General features: G+C 41.9%; 2 protein-coding genes across 7 annotated transcripts; both read right to left on the bottom strand.

Moving 5' to 3' along the window:
* Positions 1 to 1933: 1933 nt before the first annotated feature.
* dbnlb (drebrin-like b) lies at positions 1934 to 9868 on the bottom strand. Of its 6 annotated transcripts, XM_076039046.1 has the most exons (15): positions 9456 to 9866; positions 8386 to 8441; positions 8031 to 8143; positions 7871 to 7945; positions 7639 to 7788; positions 7163 to 7240; positions 6792 to 6943; positions 6644 to 6698; positions 5911 to 5985; positions 5508 to 5631; positions 5072 to 5188; positions 4662 to 4742; positions 4376 to 4434; positions 4186 to 4279; positions 1934 to 3222 (listed from the first exon to the last, which is right to left on the bottom strand). In XM_076039046.1, the coding sequence occupies exons 1-15, from the start codon at positions 9536 to 9538 to the stop codon at positions 3086 to 3088; spliced, it is 1449 nt and encodes a 482-aa protein (XP_075895161.1). In that variant the 5' UTR covers positions 9539 to 9866; the 3' UTR covers positions 1934 to 3085. The 6 variants fall into 6 exon arrangements, with proteins under 6 accessions (XP_075895161.1, XP_075895162.1, XP_075895163.1 ...); XM_076039047.1 differs by lacking the exon at positions 5911 to 5985 and having other exon boundaries at positions 9456 to 9868; XM_076039048.1 differs by lacking the exon at positions 5072 to 5188 and having other exon boundaries at positions 9456 to 9864.
* A 302-nt stretch (positions 9869 to 10170) lies between these two features.
* Positions 10171 to 16998, bottom strand: ube2d4 (ubiquitin conjugating enzyme E2 D4). The gene is made up of 7 exons (XM_076039053.1): positions 16477 to 16998; positions 15022 to 15085; positions 14876 to 14907; positions 14711 to 14788; positions 14468 to 14573; positions 13697 to 13790; positions 10171 to 12732 (listed from the first exon to the last, which is right to left on the bottom strand). Exons 1-7 carry the CDS (start codon positions 16498 to 16500, stop codon positions 12687 to 12689), a joined length of 444 nt encoding a protein of 147 aa, XP_075895168.1. The 5' UTR covers positions 16501 to 16998; the 3' UTR covers positions 10171 to 12686.
* Between the last annotated feature and the right edge of the window lie 959 nt (positions 16999 to 17957).

Genomic DNA, 17957 nt, shown 5'->3' with positions numbered 1-17957 from the left:
TGTCATACATATTTTTGCATTAATACTTTCAGAGGTTAATAAGAGCTGTCAACTCGATGAAAGCATTTTCAAGCCCACCTTAAACTTACGAGATGGACATCACAGATTCAGGCGTTAAGAGCTGCACGCCGTGAACTGGTGACATTTTAAGGAAGAGGTGAAACGCAACTTCTTTAAAACAGTTTCAGGTGGCCATTGTCTGAAAGAGCTTGCTTGAAAAGAGGGTAGGATGGCTTCTTCTTGATTTTCTTCCCACAGAGACTGAAATTAAAATTGACATTTGTTATCTATTTCTCTGATGCGCAGAACACACTGTGTGTGTTCTTTGAAGCCTCGTCAGCAATACTAGGAAACACACTGCCAGATCGCATGGACTTTTAATTACATCGCTTTTAACCGTGTCTGATCGAGATCAAAAGGTGCTCTATCTTTTGCTCCTCTGTTCTTTGCCCTCCAATCACTGACAGAGATCTTTTTCACAAAAAAACACTGACAGGTGACACCATCCACATTTCCTCTGCTTGTTTTTGATCTGTTTAAAAAGGGGGATGCCCTATTCCAGATAATGTGACATTTCAACACGATTTGCATTTAAATGTCAAATAACCAAAAATCCGAAACCTGTCCAAATCGGAGGGATTTTTTTCTTTCTTTCAAATTCATGTTTTCAAAACAAGCACCTCCGCTATTCATTGGAAGGCCAAATAATTTTCAATTTAATAGAAAGGTCTCACGAGAAAATTGTAAACGCTGTATCTGGAATGAAGTGCGAGAAAACATTTTGAAGCAGAGTTGGTTCATTTGGATCATGGGCCCGCACAAGCTGTCCTTTAAAAAAATAAAAATAATAAAATGTATAAATCTTGTGCAGCTGACAACAGCTATCGCAACAATGTGCCCAAAACATGCACGATGAGACCAAAAAAAAAAAGAAAAAGTCCCTGAGCTATTCATCTCAGACTTTCACTGACACACACATGCAAGAATGTTGCGAGGGCAGCAACAACTTGTGAGACCGTGTGGAGAGAATATTGTGAATTGAACACCAGCCCCGAGTACGTCATTGTCCTGACTGTGTGTTTCCCGGCAGGGGGAGCGATCACATGTTACAAGTTACAAAGGATCTTCGCAGGAACCGTCACAAGCAGATGTCCTGTTATTCAAAGCAGAAGTTCATGCATGTCTTTTGTACAATATATAATAGTGAAAGTCAATGTGTTTGTCCTTACAGTTTCTAGATGATGTAGGTGGAAGGCCCAGTCAACATGAAACTAGGTTAAGTGGAAAATTTCAGATGAAGGAGTTGATTCATTTCAAAAACTCAATTTTAAGATTTACTGTTTAAGAACTATTAGGAAGTGGGTGTTTTTTTTTTGTTTTTTTTTTTATCAATCAAAAAAAAAATCAGTTTGAGTTATACTTGATTGCAGCAGGATTGCAGGAAAACATTAATCTATTTTCAAATGAGCAATTCTTGTTCCAGCTGAGCTGACTCAAAAGCTCCAAGTCTTGCATCGCGCGCCACAAAGCTGTGGTTTCGATAATCATTCGGAAATGATCAAACTAAGCAACCACACATACAAACATGTAGACAGTTATAAAAAAAAAAAAAACAGGCAGCCCCAATTTAAACACACTATTATGTGCAGATGTTCTGTGCATCATCAAATATAATTTGTTTGAAACTCATCCAAAGAAAAAAGAAAGCTGCAAGAAACACAATCTGATTTTTCTATTGAAAATGAAACCTACTATGCATTGCGTGTGAATTCCCCCGCCGCTGCCTCATTCCAGGAAACTAACGGTAAAACACATATTCAGATTCACTCTATACATCTAAGTTCCTGTTAACCCTCTGAAAATCCCTCATGGCCTTTGGTCCTTTGAAACCGTTATATCCCTGGTAATTTAGCGGAAGTTGTGAGACACTGCAGCGTGTTTGATTATTTTATTATGAAGAATGCCTCTGCATTACAATAGACTCTGGGAAAAAAGAAATTCAAATGAACGATGCAATGAATTCACAATGTTTCACTCCAAGATAAATCCATTTCCTTTTCTCTTTGTCTTACAGCTTTTAGGGATCAACCGTTTTGTTTCGCTTGCATAATTTACAGTTCAATTAAAAGCATCCCCTTCCCCTCTTAATGGCACCTCAGTTCCACCAATATACTGCACGCATGAGCATTTTAATTCAACCTCAGACCGGCAAGATCCGAAATCTGAAATGAACTTGACAGGCTAGTCAGTTGTCCATGAAAAATTAATGTTGAAATAATCTTGTCAGGATGACAAAGGACTGAAATGAAACAACTAGAATACTCACAGTTAAAGGGCATCAATCAATTTTACGTATTTTCCCACCACCCCACAGCACAGCAAACACCCTTAATTTCAAAAATATTCAATGCAACCACAGTCGGATCAGTATTAAAACAGGGTTTGAAATTTTACACAGGATGACAATTTGATCACATTAAAATAATAATAATAAAAAAAAACATCCACTGGCAAAGAAATACAAAACAAGGCAGAAGATTCAAGTGTGATCAGAAACTCAGTACCACCACTTGATTTCTCTCATCCCAACTGAAAAGTTCAGGAACAAAATGCATTTGCTACAAAAAAAAAAAAAAAAAATAGACAAAAATCATACCTGAAATAGAGCCAAAGTCACTCTGTAAGGAATGCTAACAAGAAGTGCTGTTAATGCTCACAAAAGATCAACTTTAATTGTGACTTATATCATACTGCATCACATTTATGGGTGACGACGTTTGGGGCGGGAGAGTTTTGGTCGAGTCGTAAGGTCTCTCTACAAGTTGCTAAACTAAGCCGTCATTTTGCGCACAACATCACTACATCATGGAATCGCTTGTTTTGAAATGAAAGACTTGAGACGCCCACAGTGACGAGCTGCTCACTGGCCTGTGATGCGGAGGACTTTGCGCCGTGTGTTCGGCCCAGGCCGATCAGCTGGCTGCTACCGCTGCTGTGCCGCAGAGTCTCTCCGCCCGGGGCTGCCGCTGTGACGATCTTGGGATGGTGGGGTGGGGTCCGGTGGGGAGGTGGCGCGGGGTGGGGGCTAGATCAGTTCCACGTAGTTGGCTGGGAACATTCCGAAGTGGCCGTCAGGGCTGTAGCCCCGCCACCAGCCCTCGTCGATCATCTCGATGCCCGTGATGATTTCATCGGGATCGAATGAGATCTCGGTGTCGTCGGCTGCGGGACGGAACCGGGGTCTCGTTAGCCATGTTTGCACACGCAAATTTCTCCAATCCGATCTAAACCGTGGTTCATCGTAAAAAATTCCAAATCCACCGTTTACATGGACGCTAAATGAAATGATCCGATCATGACGTGCGCATACATGCACCAAGCGTTTAATCAGAATAAATAATTTGGGAATGAATGGAGTTGCCTAATTTTCCAGAAATAGCAGAAGAAGAAGAAGCTGCACTTCCGCCTGTGTTGCGTCATGCTGACGTAGCTCACATTCGCGGTGGAGATCATTTTACCCCAACCAGGAAGACAGGATCTGAACGGGTGTGTATCATGGTCGCCATTCGGAAAAAAAAAACACCTCTCTTTCGAATGAAATTTCCTTTCCGAATGGACCGTATCAGATTAGACTCTCCCGATTGACGTGTTTACATGGAACATTTTTAATCTGATTGGGCCTTTATTCCGATCATTTGTGCCCGTGTGAACATAGCTACTGTCACTCGTTTGCATCCTTTATCTTTTTCCTTGTCCTTATTATTAATTCATTTATTGACAGTGAATACAGTATATCACGCCTCGACACATCATTTTCTTAATACGTGGCACACAGCACAGTTGTTGCCCACGCCTTCATTTTAGCATGGATGTATTTCTTTTAACTGAACAATGTGACGCAAACCCAGCAACGTTTGGTAATATCAATATTTTTTCGGTTGAACTATATTACAAAAAAGTGACAGTCTTCCTTAAACACGTCTTCTCCGATATGGCGGTCTGAGCCATCTGCCTCAAATCCTTTATAACAGTTCAGAAAAATGAGGGATGATTTCATTGAACAAGTCTAGTCGTGCAGCTGAAATGAGCTCTTCAGTGCTCCTTGACATCCCCCAAAAGCAATTAACCGTCTTCAGGTTGATTCAATGGCTATAATGGAATGATAATGACAGAACGCTCACTCACCAGCCTGGTAGTCATACAAGGCTCTGGCACAGGTGCCTCTGTCTGGAGTCTCATCTGCTGGCACCTCATAGAGGTTATTTTCTTCCAACTGAGACTAAAAAAAAGAAAAGAGGGGAGTTGTGTTCAGAGCAATTTAGTTGATGAGGACGGTGTAAGGTTTCCTTCTAAACAGATGTGTGTAACCCTCTACCTGGGGCGGATCTTCATGAACTGCCTCCTGGACGTATGAGTTGGCGGCCGGTTCTTCCTCTGGAAAGGCAGATAACAATCAGCCTGAGTGCGTCTGACACAAGTGCTACCAGAAGGTGGCAGCAGACGATACTGAGGGCAAAAGGTCAGAGAAAAGCAACTACAGCAGTTTTTTGATTTTTGATTTTTTTTTTTTTGAGGAAGCGGCGATGGAATGGCCGGGAAGCCAGAGAGCGAAGAAAGAAACTTTGAACCGCCGATGCCTGCCGTGTCGAAGTGGGCCCCACCTTTCTGCCTCTCCTGTGGGGGGGCGGCCGGCTCCTGCTCATCGCGCTCAAAAGTGGACTGTCCGTCATTCACATCGGGCTCTTATCACCCAGAACGGAGACACAAGCACAGACATGCATGTAGACGGAGGAGCACAATCACAAGTCCGTACAGGCCGAACAGAAACCACCACCAGGAGTGTTTGGCATTCTTAGCACAAAGTAAACTACTGAAGTGGAGCTGACGAACAAAAAAAAATAATAATCAAGAAACCAGGTGAGAGGGCGAGTCGTGATTGAATCAGTGATTACATGAGGTGTGACAACAGACAGTGGCGACAGCGAGGGGAAATAAAAAGCAGGCGACGACTGGTTAAACATGGCTTGTTATGACTCAGTGTGTGTATGTGTGTGTAGGTGCAAGCTCACACCTGCAGCAGGGATGGGGGAGGCGGAGCCTGCCGGCACGGGGGAAGCCTGGCGTTGAGGTGAGCTGGCTCGCTCACTTTCATACGCAGGCTTAGACAGAAAGGGGCTTTGCAGACGCCCTGAGCAGAGACGCACACCGAGAGCAATGCCCCGCCCACCAGAAAAAATGAGCGAGAGAGAGAAACAGAGAGAGAGAGAGAGAGAGAGAGAGAGAGAGACAGGGAAACAAAAGTGTGGACACGTTGAGCAGAAGAGGAAGAAGACACTATGATGGAGACACAATGTTGACTGTGAGATCAGCGGGACAGTCTGATGGATGAGAGGCGGCGACGGGAGACGATTTGCTCGATCGCTCAACAAGCGCTAGTTTGCGTGTGTGTGTGTGTGTGTGTGTGTGTGTGTGGGCGCGGGGGTGAGGGGACAAATAGGATGAAATACCTGGCTGGGGGCTCGCAGGAGCAGCCGAGGGGACGTCCGAGTCGCTGGGAGTTATTCCTCTCTCGCGCTGCTTGAACATCTCTCGCGGGTTCATTGCCCGCTGAGAGATGAGCGAGGCCGCCTCCTGGACGAAAAGAAAAGCGAAAGGGAAACCGTGTTGAAAACGACGATGAATTTTACACATCGCCGCCGAGCAGGAAATCCTTTAGACTGAGGAAAGTTTGTCTGTGTTCATTGTGACAGAACAGACGGATGTTTTTTTTCTTGCAGAGTAAAGATCAAGGAAGGCAGATCATGCACTAAAGGTCGGAAGTTAAGACGGAGAGCAGCAGGAGTCATGTTTTGCAGACGGGTGAGAAATCAGAGTCGGGTCAGAGGAGAGCACTGTTTTTTTTCCACTCACATTCACCTTTTCCACAGATTCACCTCTGCTGACTGCACTCCTTTGTGCTGCCTGGCTCGCCTGCTGCTCCTCCTCCTGATGGTGTTAATATCAATGTTGACACAGCTAACGATTAGCTCCCTCACTGACATCAGCACGACCCCACCACCACCAAGAAGAACCCTTGTCTGAATTCCAGGCCACGTGTAGACAGGAGTCACGATAAAGTTACAAAAAAAAGGGAAGGTCTTTGCTTTTCTCTCATTGGTTCACATCAAGTTAAGAAAATGTGGTTCTCGCTCCTTTCACTCTGGCACCTGGACTCAAACGTCTACAAATTCAGCGGGAAAAGTGAAGAGTTGCACCAATTTAAACGTTGCCTAAATGTCCAGACTTGCACTACTGTTGCAGAACGTAAAGGTTTCTGCAGAGTTAGCGAGCGCTCACTGCTGTATTAAATCACATTTATGCCGCACAATCGGCTTTCTTTAAATCAAAATAGCTGGGCTTTCTTTTCTAAATGATCAGGGCCATCAGCTGTCAATACAGCCGTGAGAGGAGACGACAGAAAAGACAACGCAGTGCCACTAACTTTGAGCTAGAAGTAGGTCACTTGGATTCAGCCTCCTTTAACTTGTGTAAAATAAAAAATAAAATAAAATGTTCTCGACTTATTTATAGCCCTCATCTATAAATGGATCCCGTATGTGTCCATCAGGTTCCTCATCAGATGACATGCGAGCACAGCACTCACCTGACGTTGCCTGCCCTTCTCCCTGGTCTCAGCTTCCTGCTGTTGTTGATACTTCCTATTGGACGGGGGACAGGGAGAGAGAAAAATGCCATTTTCACCTTTAAGTCCCACCTTCTCCGAGATTTCATCTCTTGCCCGTGCAGCCTACTTCTGTTCATCGATTTGACTGGCCCTCTCTCTATCCAGTTTGTCCCTCTGGGCCGTCTCCTTGGCCTCACGGTCTTTCCGATCCTTTTCCAGCTTCTGCCGCTCCTCCTCCGCCTTGCGCCGCTCCTCCTGTCGGCGTTTCTCCTCTTCTTTCTAAACGACAAGTAAAGAGCGTAAAAAGTGTTCTGCGAAGACCTTAAATCGCTCGCGTCAGTGATGCACAAAAACACCTACGCACAAGAGATGATGATGTAAAAAGTGGCACGTTTGAAATGTTACAATTGGAGGAAACCATAAACGTGTCGTCAACCCGGCCCTCAAGACAGATGTCGCTCCAGTCAGAAGGCTGAAAATGTGAAATCAGGTGCCCACCTCTGCCTGAGCCCAGAAGTTGTCCTTGTTGGTTTTTCTAATTTCAGTCATGGCGTTGGTCTTCTGGTAAACAGAGCCCTGCGTGAAGCAAACCATCAGATTTTACACTTCAGAAGAAACTCCAGTGAGATGCACAGACTTAACTTGAGGGCAGTAGTCAGAATACTCCATGTGTATGCTCAGACCAATCAATGTCCCTTGCAATATTCACTAGGTTCTTGACCTTTCACATTCTGAACATAAAAAAGAAAAGAAAAACTTGAGTAGGCACTGAGTACAGTACAGCCAACACTAAATTTGACACAGTGTGTTAGAAGGCATGGGATCAACAGATGGCCATCTTGAAAACTGCAAACATTCTCAATGTAGCCACATTGGAGATTAAGGAGCTTAGATAAGATCCTGCCCTCAGTCTGGTATGAACTGCAAACAAACAGAAGGGCGCGCGGCAGGAAGTCAGTGCGAGCGCTACATACCACAGGACCCTGAGGCCCGCTGTCCTGGAACCTGCTGGAAGCCTCTTTGTGGAAGCTGTAGTTTGCCCCTGAGGCCTTGGCCACCTTTTCCATGATCACCTCAGGTTCGACATCCTCCTCCGCTCTGGCGTTGATTGTGACATGGGCCCCCTGAAACCACCAGATGGCTTTTCAGACATAAAGACGATGTACTGTATACATAAGCGAGGCTAAAAATGTTCTTTGCTTTTACCCTGAGAAAATTGGCCATAGAGCTGACATGGTTTGCACAAATTCCTTTCCTGGCATCTTTTACTCCTTCTCCAGTCTGAAACAACGAGACTTATTCCTCAAATTCATGGCGTAAGACAAAACAAAAAACGATCCACCAACACGAAAATTGCGGTACCAACCCAGTTAATGAGCACATTTTTCGGCAGACCGGAGTTGGGATCTTTGACTTGGCAGAAAGCGTACATCACTTTGCCACTGTTCAGCTCCTCGACCAGCTCCTCGAGTCCTCCATCTGATGCAGGGAAGTAGTGGAAAATTTCCAATGGTCACTGTGGTCGATTGTGTAACTGTGGATATTTTTCCCTTTACGGATGACAGGACTGGAGAGCAGAGGCATGCTATTCTTTTGTGCAGACTTTCCAGTGCTGCAGCTTTATGCTGATGGTGAAATTCCTGCACACTTTTTTTTTTTTTTTTAATCATGTTGAGAACCTAAAAAAAACAAAACAAAAAAAAACCCCAATAAACACTCACCCCCTTTATCGGCCAGGCGGACGTCATTACTGTTTCCCTCGTACGTAAACAAGGCCCTAGAAGTTAAGAAGAAGAAGAAAAAAAAAGATTGACATAACATCAGGTGACTTTGCATGCTTCACATAGATCAGCATGGTTTCATTGGCACCATGTTCACTAAATTTAACAGGATATTTTAAAAATACATAACATACTTCAATTTTCCATCTCTGCTGGGGAACATGCGTGTAGAAAGATGGACTCAACACAGAGACGTTTCGACTTTTACGTTCCTGGCTTACCTTTCACATGTGCAATAAATTTAGCTAAAATTTATTAGAGAAACTTAAACAGCCACAGCAAGTCTGACTCAAGTACAGCGGGTACAACTAAATGTGGAGAATAAGTGGCATGTCATTCTGTCAGAGTCGTCTCCAAAGCATGCAGCCAGGCTGCTGTTCGTCCCCCGACAGTCCGCTCTCTGGGATTCGCTTAATCAGGTCATCGTTAAACACCAGAGCTGTCAGCAACACGGTTCTCTTTAATCTCAAGGCAAGTTCACGGCACGGTTTTTATGCCGCCAAGAGGAAGCTGAAGCCACCAACTTTCCCCACACTTTACATAAATAACTATAGTTAATCAGGAAGTAGACAGGGCGAAGAGCAACTTTATCAAACAAAGTGTTTAAACAGAAAAGTGAGCTAAAAACCCATCAGCCAAATGACCTACAAGACGCATGAAACTGTTCTCCTGTTTGGGTGGTTGGCAAAGTAACGTTTACAGGCTAATTGACTGCGTTACTAACGTTAGCCTTTCAGTTTTAGCCTGACAGGCGTTTGTACAGGTCAGACTGGCGATAAATAAAGATAACATGTAGAGTGAGTAAATTAAAACCTACTTCAAAGTTTGCCAGCATAATAAGCAAAGGTTTTTGCTGTGGTTATCAATTAGTACTAGTGAATGACACATTAAGTTTAGCCAACGTCAGGTTAACGTGAACTTCCTTGACGACTGACTCAATGCTAACCGTCACTGCGGCTAACGAGACGCCTCCGACCAGGTTCTAAAAGCCACAAACAGTCTGTCCTTACCAGTTAGTACTGGATCTCTCGTCCACCACTTCTTTAAAGGCAGCTGTCAGAGCGGGGCCGTTTTTGCTCAGGTTTACTGCCATCGTTGCGCTGAGTACAGCTAGCCAGCTAGCTATCCGGGGATGCGCCCTTCCTGAACAGGGGGAGGAGGAGGAGTGGCTGGCTGGCGATCCTGCTGCTGCTGCTGCTGCTGCTGCACGGAAGCTACTTTAGCGGTTATGTGGCTACATTCACACAGCGTCGGACGGTGACGGATGATTTCAAAGCTTCACGCTTCCGTTCTTCTTACTGTTGCGATTAGAGATCATAGAAGGCAGCGCCTTTTACCATATCTATGATTCGGTAAGTATAAAGTCACTGGAAGAAGAAGACCACTTCCTTGTGTTGTAATTGGTGGATGTTGCAACGCAAGACGCCCGACGCGATGTTTCTGATCCAAGCGCACCCTACAGCTCGAAGAGCAGCAGTGGCATTGGGCAGCACTTTATTTTTCTCCCCCACGACTTTGCCTAAGTGAAAAATGCCGGTGCCCTATATAGGTTGCTTTAAAATCTAACATTTAACATCATTGAGACACCAAGACTGACCAAACGTTAAACCAAAGTGAGCTTTATTTACGTTATGTCAAGGTCAGTCATTTATTTCTCTGGGGACTGGGAGGATGTGCAGGTATGTAGTGATTTGATTGAAGCACACAGGTAGTCCATTTTTTCCCCCTATGCATGAAGGCTGGTCCTGCATTCAAAAAACAAGGAAGCCAGGTTTAGGTTTTCAACAAAATGCTGAAGCCGATGGAGCAGGATTCCAAGCCTACTGGTGGAGCGAATCACGAATGGGGAATGCAGCCCTGACAGCAACACGTGACAACTCTGTCCCTATATGTTCTGAATATATGCACGAGATGTGGGTTAAGGCTAAAATCTTAGTCCGAGGTGTTAGGCAGATGAGTTGTAACGAAATCCCTGATATCTGGAAACTGGCTGTGAGAAGGTTCTCCAGAGTGCAAAGCATGCCAAGCTGCCTATCATAAAGTCTAGGAAGTCAATGTCACGTCACTCACGAGATGGATCGAGGCTCCATTCAACAGTTGGAAGAAACTCAGCTTTCTGAATAAATAGCCAGATGAGCAAACAACAAAGCACACCGAGTTGGAACTAGTACTGTTACAAACAAGCCGTTTTAAGTTGTGATTTGGCAGTAAAAAAACAACAAAAAGAAACCCTTTCACTGCATTTAGTGTATATATTTTTCATCACCTTTCAGCATATACATTATTTCAGGACAATATGATTTGTTGCTTTTTCTTTACAGCGTCTAACTATATGTTAATTACCTATATGTGGAGCCTAAACTGTGATGTAAAATCTACAATCAAAGCTAATATGTTCATGCTTTGTATTTGACTGCAGTGGATGAAGCCACTCAATAATGCCTTGTTAACAAGTGTCTTTCCCCATGGTAATCAACTCATTCCCTTTATATTGGTGACTTCAGCACAATATAAACCAAGATTTGAAAGAAAAAATAAATTTCCTAACTACTTTCTCCCACGACGACAATGGATTATAACCTATATTACATTATGACACATTACAATCATGTTCAACTTCTGGTGAAATAAATGGGGGGAAAAAAACTTATGATACAATACAAAAGATCAGAAACTGTGTCAACCAGACAAACTGTTTTACTATCAGTGTTGATTATTAATTCCAAAGCAATAAATCTCTGCTGACCTGATAATAAAAGCAAACATAACAAAAAAGTTGACAAACTTTGCATTACCTGATACTTAAAGCAGATTAAATTGTCATGGCAAGTTACTGCACTTGTTCCCCTTAAGTAACATCATGCTTCTGACTTAAAATGACAACATACTGCAAACGCTGACGTTCGTATTTTGAGTATAGTGACACGAACCGTGACCAAAGGCCATTACATTTTTTTTTTTGAGAAAACAAAATAGATGCACAGAAAGGGTTAAAATAGTCATTGAAGAGCCATTCACATCCATGTTTTGTCAAACTATAATGAAATGAAACATGAGAAGGATGGGAGGTACAGGGAAAAACAAACCATTACTTTATATGAATTCAAAACTTCAAATTTAATCCGTCATCAATTTTTAGTCCAGGATTTGTTTTTTTTTTATTTTTTTTTACTTCAAACCTATCGCTTTAAACGTTTTACGTTTTCGAGGCCTGATGGAATGAGCCCTGGTCATTTTTCTCACCATGCGTCGCTGTCTGTAAAAGGCTGATGATTTGGTTGAATACCTGAGTTAACTGTACTGAGCTCAGCTGTATCGCGCGGGATGCAGCTTTTGTTTCAGAGCTACGTGACAAGTAACAAGTCAGACAGCAGTAATTTGTGCACTGTGGACACCAGCCGTGGATGTTCGCTTATACAGCTTAAACAGTGACGAGAGCATGTGTGAGAAAAACGAAAGTTGACATTCACGCTGCGGAGCCCCCCCTTGACAATGAGGCATAGGTCTGCTGCTCTGACAGCAGCTCTCCAGTGTCATCCAAACGCCAGTAAATAATGTTGCAATTCAAAAATGCAGTGTGTGATTCTTTTCGTCTTTTCACATTGTTGTGGGGAAGAGACAGTATGTACCTACAGATGGGCTGCTGGTCATGGCACTGCACCATATCGTCAGGGGACATTCTGCCTCCATTGCACAAATACTATCAAATAATTAACACAGAAAGGCCACTAAATACATGGAAATACAATAACAATACATCCAGTGGGACACAGGCGGTACCGCTGAAATGACAGGGGAGCCGAGCTCCTAAAACCAAAACTGTTGTGTAGCGCGATATGAGTCATGGACAGTGAAAATGGGGCCGTATGATGAGCAACAATGAGTAATTTTCACTGTAGCCATTATGAGAGTAAGAAGTCTTGAGTGTCGTGGTATGGACCGTGAAGAGTTTCCAGTATTCCATATGGGAGTGCTTTAAGGAGCCCAGCAGGTCCTCCTCAGCAGTTCCATACCAAGACATGAAGGACAGCAAATGGTAGCAGCTCAGCACGTGGAAAGCCAGGTGGCACTGTACCTCTTTGTAATGCTTCCGCTTCCAAAAGATGAGCTGTTGTCTAGTTTGTTTTTTCTTTTTTTTTTCGCTTTTACATTTATTTCCCCTCCGTTGCTCAATTGCTTCAAGTTACAAATTGAACACGTTTCTCTTCTTCACATTTGTATTTTGATCTCCCTGGTTGTTCTCACATTGCATACTTCTGCGTCCAATCTCTTGCTAATTTGTTGTACCTGTGCAAAAACACAAAAAGAGGATTTTAATAACAAATAATGTTTTTTTTCCAGTCATAGCTTTACAATTCTACCTCACCACAGACATTTACACTGAGAAACAAAACACATCTAAATCAATTTTTTGGGGTCATAAATTGTCTAATACTGCCTGAACTCTTTCATGGAGACTTTTAAGTTGCCGTCTATCTGTGATTCACCAATATATGAACTCTGGACGCATCATCATCTCATTTACTTTTACAGCTAAGATTAAGCCACTGCCTGTGGACAGAATTTTCACAAAAAGAAATAAATCATGAAGGTTGAGTTGGGCAAGAGATTGTACTTTCTTGGGAAAGTTAATTAAGTTAAGTCATTGAACTCTTCTGAAGAGTTTAATGACTAAAACTCTATGAGTAACATTGTTAAGACTATTCAGCTATTGGTGCAAAGCTCTACTACTGCATCATAAGACTGTAGACTAGTCAGCTGCTTATACATGTCATTTAAAAAGTAATTACATCTGCAAGAATTTTATCTCAACAACCAGATAAGTGCAAGGTACTAATAAATGTTATTTGTTCCTGACTTGTTTTCATATTGTTCAGAGGAAGAAGCACTCCACTATATTTAGTTGTTAATGGGATTAAACGGAATAGTACTAATTTTGAGTTTTATTAAAGTCAGATGATATTTCCGTCACACCACGTTTATCAGCACAAATGTCCCTTGTGTACACAATGTTGGCCAACGGAGTTTCAACACTATTTGAACACTTAATTTATGAACATATTATTGTAACGGAATAGAATGTGCTCATTGAAAGCTCACATTTCTCTTTTTCAGTGCATTTCCCCATTTAGGACGTGTACTTTCACATGTTCACATGACTGTCATCCATTTATCAATTTTTTTAAACTCCTGATTCAGAGAGAAAGAGAGAGAAATCAGCAAATAAACAATGTTGCTACAGTTTACTCACCTTTCCCTGTCGGCCTTATATATATGGGCGATCTCTGGTACCAGCGGGTCGTCGGGATTTGGATCACAAAGAAGAGAGCAGATAGACAATAATACTGTGGAAAAATTTATCAGAAAATATTCAAATTAGAATTCAAGTGAAAGGGGGTTCATTGACTAAGACCTTCAAGAGCAAAGGTCACTTAATGACATGCACACACTTTTCTTTTTTTAAGCCATCAAAATAAAATGTACAAGGAATATTTTTGTTAATCATATATTTTAGTCAATAGAAATGGACTCAATCTTTGTTTGCTTTTAACATATTACTGGAATAATTACATGGTCCCAGACAATCACTTCATCAATGCTGACATTGAGGTATATTTAAGACAGTAACTGAATATTGGATTGTGATATAGAAAGGCATCTGCTCAGACGCCACCCATGTTGAAAGAGCCAAATAGCCAGCAGCAGTAAGTTAACTGGGCTTTTGAAAGTGCATTTTAATGCTTGAAATTCAAAGCACTGAAGAAAAAAAAAAGAAGAAACAAACAAAGAACAAAACTCATCAGTTAATGTATGTAATGCATCACCAAATGATTTTTAAATAGTCATTTGAATTATTTTGGAACATATGAGTAGTCACCTTTGTCCATTAACTTCAATTGCTCAATAATGCAAAGACAAAACAAATGTCCACGTATTAGCATGTAATACATTTAGTGGTGGTGGGATTGGTCTGGGAATCGTAACAAGGTCAACAGCCTTTATTAACACCTACTGATATTACCTTTTGATACTGTTAATGCGGGCGACCACTGCGATCTCAGTATATCCAGACAAATACTTCCATTGCTGTTGATATTTGGATGGTAGATTTTTGTTGTGAAAGCAACCTGGGGCAGAGAGGTAAATAATGTTAAATATATTATGCAAAGAAGATGACTGGTGGCACAGCAAAAAAAAAAAAAAAAAAAAAATCCATAAATATAATAAGTAATATAATGCGGTTTAAAAACAGACTCTCACTTACTTTGGGTGGTTTGAAGGGGTAATCTGTTGGGAAGTGAATTGTGAGGAAAAATACTCCGCCTTGATATGGACTGTCATTCTTTAGAAACAGAAACAAAAGTCAAATGACTGACAATTTTGCACCTTATATTTTATCTGTAATTACACTTTTGAATATTTTACTTACCGGGCCCATTATTGTCGCCTGCCAATGAAATACTGGGGAGGTAGAGAAAAACAATTAAATATTTAAACAGACAATTTTAAGAGCATCCACAGAAACATTATCGAAAGCTCAGATGGTATCAATTGTTACAGAGAGTATTTACTCACAGTCCTCCCCAACTGGTCCAGCAGAACATTGAGCTGGTGGATCCCTCTGCAGGTCTCCTAGTTCCTACAACCATGACCAAACATTTAAAACATGTATTTATTTGGCAACCATTAGCTTAATTTAGGTCAACCATTAATTAGTCTGCTTTTGATTAGTTTGTGGTGTGTTTACTTGCACTTTTTTTCTCCACTGGTTCAGAAGTTATTAATAATTAATGTCAAAATTAAAATAGACATAGCTAAAACCCCAACATGATTTTTTTTTTTAAAGTTAGCATATAATATTATTGGATATTTAACTTAGTTACACATGGCTCTAGAACTTTCCCACCATTTGTTATTGGCTGACCTGGCTGCAGATTCAGGTGCAATATTACATTTTATCAAGGTTAAGATACGGGTCAGTTGAAGTTTGTATCAGGATGGAGTTCAGTTTAGTGTACGAGAGCCCTACAGCGATGAGGGCAGCATCCAGGCTCCGAATGACCTTAATGGAAGTGAACCTTAATTAGTATCATTACAAACACCTGTGTAAACTCAACGGCATATGCTCAAAATGGCTGCTCTCAAAAGGTCTGCCAACATTAAATTAGGAATTTGTTAGTAGTCAGCGGGGTTTTTTAATTGTTTAAATCGATAATTTACAACAATTTCCAAAACAACGATTCAGTGGCACAGACAGAATAATAAACAATAACAGCGAGTATTTGAAAACAAAACAAAAAAAAAACCGCAGGTAGAGGTACCATCGACTGTCTCTTGATTTAAATAGGGAATAAACAGACGTTAAAATAGCAATTAATCGTGTTATTTAACATTGGATGAAGGAAGCGTATCTATTCTGTTATATAAATACACACCGTGGCCTGCTCCAGTGGCCCATTTACATTCCATATATGGCAACACTAACACCGGGGGTCAATTTTGGCAACCAGCTAGCAGCTGTCATTCAGCGACTAAACACAGCCCCAACTCTTTGTCACCAACAGACAAACACAAAGACGAGTGACAAGCTTGAACTGTCAAACGAAAGCGCTGTGCAAGTCGCCCAATTAATCCACGGGACGGGCTACTGATGTTAGCCTGCTGCTAGCCAGGTGCTACAGTATCATTTGTTTAGCTTGTTGGCTGAAGTAACCTCGTCAAAAGTGCCGCCGAGAAAACCATTACACCAGGCACCAACTAATAGGAGCCGTCAAAACGATGGCGTTGTCTCGGTGTTTGTTGATACCTAGGTGTTGCTGTAGCAATGCACCAACAGGGCCACTAGTCGTTAGCTCGTCTTTGTCTGTAAATTATTACAAAAAGGAGTACAAGGAAGCAAGCAGGCCGGTGGAGCCGAGTCGAGCGACAGAAATCAGTATGGGTATGATTCAAACCGGGGTTTACAAGAACAAACACGTGTCTTCAAGACGTACTTGCAAATACACGAACGGGGAAAAAACACATACTCACCTTCTGAATTCTTTTCAACGCCATTACATCAATGGCTATGTCTGGGTAGCTTGTCAGCTAGCAATTTGCTTTTCACACATACAATTTAGTTTCCCTCGACGCGTACCTCCGAATCTCCCTCAACGTTTAATCAGGAAATCACGCCTAGCATGTGACAAGCTGATGGCTCAAACTGTCTACTTGAACTTACTCGAGATAATATCTAGAATGGAGCTTTTTCTTGACATAACAGGGAAAGACAACGAAGATATTTTGCTCTCGTCTCTCATCCCTCTTCGTGCCTGGTGTTACGTTAAGTACTGTGCAGCTGCTGAGAAGTGCATGCAGCTCGCGGGAGCGTGCACGGCCAAAGCGGAAACGGCAGCTAACCGTGCACTGACTACGGTGTCTGAGCTTGAAGGGTCTGAAATGTCAGTTGTGGCAGATGTGTTCTGGCAGAACGGGAAGTGAGACGCGGTGTGGCTGAAGAAAACGTGAGCTCCAAACCTAATGGAGTTGCTTTCTCTGGGACACCTCAAACACTAAAACAGCCAAAGACTTAATTTTAATATGTGTCAGCATGTGTCTGCCTTAACTGCCTTTACTGAAGCGGATGCCTTTAATCTCAGAATTTTGACGGGGGAAAAAAAGAATTCCCGAAATTGAAATAGTCACAATCATCACACACACACAAGTATGGAATCTTATTTATTTATTTATTTATTTATTTATTTATTTATTTATATATAAATAAATTTGGCACTCCTGTGATTCCATCCAAAAGTCATACAGTCACTTTCCAGTGCAAACACAGATCAGAAATCAATTTATGGGAAGGTGTGATTGTCATTTTAAAACAACTTTGGTTTGTATACAGCCACACCCTACCGATTCGACAGAGCACATTTGGACCTTGGGGGGGGGGGGGGGGACGCCAATTTTTTTTTTTTTAAAAATGTAAATATATTCTTGCGCACAGTAGGTCTATGGTATATAAACAGGGCGTTGCAGCTTTAAGAGCTTGTGCGCACTCCCGCGGCCCACAATCCCTTTTCTCGGGACAATCACTTTTGCACGACACCTACCGTTTTAGCAAGTATCGCGAGACTTACAATATCATAACTAGACAAATACAACTTCCTCGTTTAATTTAATTCCACAATAATGTGACCATAGTGGTCATAGTTCTCCTATCACGTAGGCATAAAACCCTCAATATGATAATGCAATTTTAATTAGGTTGGTAGGTACGTTTGTGGATAACATATAAATATACACTACGTAAATATACAATTCTCTAAATGAGAAAATAACGGCCAAACCATTATGACTTACCTCGATTCAACGCAATGATGCCCAAAAGTATTTAGAAAATAGTTTTCCTCTTGAGATATTTCCTTGTATGCAAATTGAACCTGTACGCAGGTATGGTCACTGTTCAAGGAAAATAATTGCAAACTTTCATGGTATACCGTATGTAACCACATGACATTTTCTTGTTT

Source organism: Nelusetta ayraudi, unplaced genomic scaffold (genome assembly GCF_046127955.1).
Source record: "Nelusetta ayraudi isolate G7.1 ecotype Tasmania unplaced genomic scaffold, CSIRO-AGI_Nayr_v1 ptg000058l, whole genome shotgun sequence".
NCBI classification, from domain to species: domain Eukaryota; kingdom Metazoa; phylum Chordata; class Actinopteri; order Tetraodontiformes; family Monacanthidae; genus Nelusetta; species Nelusetta ayraudi.
The sequence above is the reverse complement of the archived record's forward strand: the minus strand, read 5'-3'. Positions and strand labels throughout refer to the sequence as shown.

Coding starts and splice junctions, on each gene's coding strand:
- ube2d4 (XM_076039053.1), bottom strand. CDS start 16,500: ATGGCGTTGAAAAGAATTCAGAAG. Junction 14,789..14,875: donor AGGCGACAATAATGGGCCCG/GTAAGTAAAATA, acceptor CTGTTTCTAAAG/AATGACAGTCCATATCAAGG. Junction 14,574..14,710: donor ACCCCTTCAAACCACCCAAA/GTAAGTGAGAGT, acceptor TCTCTGCCCCAG/GTTGCTTTCACAACAAAAAT.
- dbnlb (XM_076039046.1), bottom strand. CDS start 9,538: ATGGCAGTAAACCTGAGCAAAAACGGCCCCGCTCTGACAGCTGCCTTT. Junction 7,946..8,030: donor AAAATGTGCTCATTAACTGG/GTTGGTACCGCA, acceptor TCGTTGTTTCAG/ACTGGAGAAGGAGTAAAAGA. Junction 4,280..4,375: donor TTCATGAAGATCCGCCCCAG/GTAGAGGGTTAC, acceptor TCTTTTTTTTAG/TCTCAGTTGGAAGAAAATAA.